Genomic DNA, 1,597 nt, shown 5'->3' with positions numbered 1-1,597 from the left:
TGGGGAGGAAGTGGGCTGTGTGATGTTACACTATGGGCATTGCGATGGATAAGATGAAGCGAAATGTGTGTGAGTTGTTGAATGCCCAACCGGAGTTATGCTCTGCTACCTTCACCCACAATAACAATTTTTTTTAAAAAGGCTGTCCCGGGACCCCTTTAGGGCAGTTCTGCTCTGACCTGTAGGGTCACCACAATCAGAAGATGGCTACTTAGATTTCAGAAGGAGAAGGTGCATCCAGAGGACTGGGAGGAGAGTAGCCATGGTCTGTTGGTTTGGTTGTAGCTACCAACGAGGGTGGTTGTGGGCCGTCGCTCCGGAACCACTTCTGATCCATGGTGACCCCACGGGGGTCCAAGTGGATCTCCCTCTAGGGGCTTCCAGGCGGTGAGCCTTCTGGAAGCAGACCTCCAGGCCTTTCTGTAAGGACCCCCGGTGAGTCCCATGCCCCACACTCTGGGTTAGCAGTCAGCGTGTGTGCTGCCCACCTGGGTGGACTCCAGGAAGGGGTGGGAGAGGGCATACAGAGAGAGGACTGCAAATGGCAACCTGCAGCCACCTCGCTGGGGGTTTATTCAAGTTCCCTGGCCCTGGTCCCTGAGTGACAAGTACGTTTTCAACACCACCTGGTCAACTGTGAGCAAGTGACTCAGAAAGCAGGCCCCAGGAAGGTGTACGGCTCCAGTGTGCCCTGAGCCAGTCAGTCCCACCCATACCCCGACCACAGGACCACCGGCCCATCTTTCTTACCCATCACAGATCTTGCGGATTTTCTGCCTGAGTTGCTCGCCTTGGTAAAAGATGATGAATATATCCTTTTTAAGTTCTTCTTTCTGGAAAAGATGATGAATATCCTTGAAGCTGGATTGGGAGGAATGGGGGCCCGGGTGGGGCTAACCCACTCATTTGTTCTTTAGCTCACTGCCCCACTAGGGGTCCATCTGAGTCTCCTGGGGGAATGAATCAATTGGGAGGTGGCAGTAAAAGGACCCCTAGTGGCGTAGTGAGTTATGCACTGGGCAGTTAACCACAAGGTCTGCTGTTCGAACCCACCAGCTACTCTGTAGGAGAAAGATGAGGCTTTCCACTCCCATAATAATTTACGGCCTTGGAAACCCAAAAGGGCAGTTCTGCTCTATCCTACAGGCTCACTTCAATGGCCGTGAGTTTAGTAGCAGAGGGAAGGAGCCAGTTCGAACCCACCAGTCACAGATAGACGAGGCACATAAAGATACACACTCTTGGAGATCCTGTACGGGTAACTGGGGGGCACTATGAGTCGGAATCACTGAGAACCCACCCAGCTGTCTCTCAGGAGCAAAGGTCAAAGAGTCTCCCATAAGAATTATGGCCTACGGGGGAACTGATGGTGATGATGGGCACATAACTGCCCACATGCGGGGACACACATACACACAGACGAACAACAGAACCCGTGGGGGAAGGGAGACAGCGGTCGGTGTAAGATATGAAAATAATAACATAATTTATGAAGCGGTCACAAGATTGGGGGGGGCTGGAAAAGAGGTGCTGACATCCAGAGCTGAATAGAAAATAAATGTCTAGAAAATAATGATGGCAACAGAGGTACAAATGT

The 1,597-nt window shown here is 51.7% G+C and overlaps 1 protein-coding gene across 1 annotated transcript in view; it reads right to left on the bottom strand.

Moving 5' to 3' along the window:
- ATP6V0A4 (ATPase H+ transporting V0 subunit a4) overlaps positions 1-1,597 on the bottom strand; it is an 89,252-nt gene that overhangs the window by 42,734 nt on the left and 44,921 nt on the right. Inside the window, exon 6 of the mRNA XM_045288918.1 lies at positions 751-833. Within this exon, the coding sequence (XP_045144853.1) occupies positions 751-833 (83 nt within the window). The remainder of the gene's footprint in view (positions 1-750; positions 834-1,597) is intronic.

The sequence above is a fragment of the Echinops telfairi genome, unplaced genomic scaffold, assembly GCF_000313985.2.
Source record: "Echinops telfairi isolate 266 unplaced genomic scaffold, ASM31398v2 ScPeMD7_23;HRSCAF=83, whole genome shotgun sequence".
Taxonomy (NCBI): Eukaryota; Metazoa; Chordata; class Mammalia; order Afrosoricida; family Tenrecidae; genus Echinops; species Echinops telfairi.
Note: the sequence above shows the minus strand (reverse complement) of the source record. Positions and strands in the feature narration are given on the sequence as shown.